General features: G+C 70.8%; 1 protein-coding gene across 1 annotated transcript; it reads right to left on the reverse strand.

The window, feature by feature from the left end:
• Positions 1-11: 11 nt before the first annotated feature.
• On the reverse strand, positions 12-1501 carry LOC105311580 (innate immunity activator protein-like; the record flags this gene model as incomplete). Its single annotated transcript, XM_011387550.2, has 3 exons — positions 964-1501; positions 515-663; positions 12-134 (listed from the first exon to the last, which is right to left on the reverse strand). Coding segments are annotated over exons 1-3 (433 nt in total), but the record flags the coding sequence as incomplete, so codon positions are not given.
• Between the last annotated feature and the right edge of the window lie 56 nt (positions 1502-1557).

Here is a 1557-nt window from a genome sequence, read left to right on the forward strand (position 1 = left end):
AGGCAGAGGGCCTTCAGCTCTTCCAGGCAGGCCTCCAGCCGCCCCTTCCAGGGCCCTCTGCTGCCTGCGAATGGCGTACGTCAGCTGCGTCACCTCCTTCAGCTCCTTCAGCGGGGACACAGGGCTGTCAGGACCTGGGGCGGAGAGCATCCGTGTCAGACGCCTAGGAGAGCACGTCCACGCACACGCACACGCACGCACACGCACGCACACACGCGTGCACACGCACACACGCGCACACGCGTGCACACACACATGCCTCTCCTCCTGCCCTCTGTCTGGACGGGGCCAGCCCAAGCCCACAAGCTCGGGCCGGCCAGAGACAGGACATTCACAGGAGCCAGGCGGGGTGTTTCAACGCGGTGATTATCAAGCTGAAATTGAAGATGCCAGAGCTCCCAGCCTGACCCCCCAGAGCGGGGCTCTCCAGCCCTTCCGGCATCCGCGCCCGCAGAGGGCCCCCGACCCTCCAGTCCTGCGGCACCTGGGGCTGGGGGATCCCCAAGCCACTCACCAGACTGCAGGATGATGCCGCTGTCGGTGCTGCTGACATCGTCCTTGCTCTCCATGGCGGGTTTCTGGGAGGAGGGGGCACAGAGCAGGGGGAGGTGACACTGTTCCCAGCCTGGGCCAGGTCTCACAGGTGGCCTGGAGTTTCCCCAGCTTTTAGGAGATAATAAAAAAAAAAACAAAGGCCATCCCCCCACCGGCGCCCTTCTCATCCTGCAGGCCCGGAATTTGCTCCATTTGTTTGGATGCTTATGGCATCTCTGGATCCCGGCCGAGGGGTTCCACGGCGCGGGCAGGGTCCCGAGAGAAAGGTGGCCGCCGGTGGACACAGGCGTTTCAGGGTAGAGACTCGGGATGCCCACCCCCCGTGCGAATTCCCCCGTGCCCTGTGGGCCCCCCCTCCGCTGAGGCCGAGAACTGCGGGTGCAGGGGCCGATCCCCCTTCCCCCTTACCTGTCGTCCGGAGCTGCGGCGCCGCGCGCCCGCGCCCGCGCGCCCGGCTCCGGCTCCGCAGCCGCAGGACCCGCGTGTCCAGGCCGCCGCCGCTCCCCGCGAGCCTTCCCGCAGACCGCCCTCCCCCGAGGTGTTCCATTTAACTTCGGCATTTGCAGCATCCCAAATGTTAAAGATCCCAAGACATCTGTCCCCCGGGGCGTACCAAGGCGCGGAGGAGGGGGGGAGGCGCGCGGGGGGGCTGGGGATTCCCACCCCGGAGTCGGGCGGGGCGGCGCGTGGGGCGGGAGGGTGCCGGCGGGGGCGGGTGGCCTGCGGGGGCACCGGCTCCAGGCGCGAGGCCTTCCCCCTTTCGCCCGCTCTCGGGCGCCCGCCGGCGGGACCCCCCCGGCGCGGCCGGTTCCCGCGGCCCGGGCGGGAGGAGGCTGCTCTGCGTCCGCGCGCCGCCTTCGTCCGCGCGCCCCGGCCGGGCCTGGCGGGCAGCTGCGTTCCCGAGTCCCCGGGGCGAGAGAGGCGGCGGGGGCGCCGCGCCCCTCCCCGCTCCCGTGCGCCCCGCGAGCCGCCGTTGCCCCGCCCCCCCACCTCGGCCCCGGC

The sequence above is a fragment of the Pteropus vampyrus genome, unplaced genomic scaffold, assembly GCF_000151845.1.
Source record: "Pteropus vampyrus isolate Shadow unplaced genomic scaffold, Pvam_2.0 Scaffold1000005056, whole genome shotgun sequence".
NCBI classification, from domain to species: Eukaryota; Metazoa; Chordata; class Mammalia; order Chiroptera; family Pteropodidae; genus Pteropus; species Pteropus vampyrus.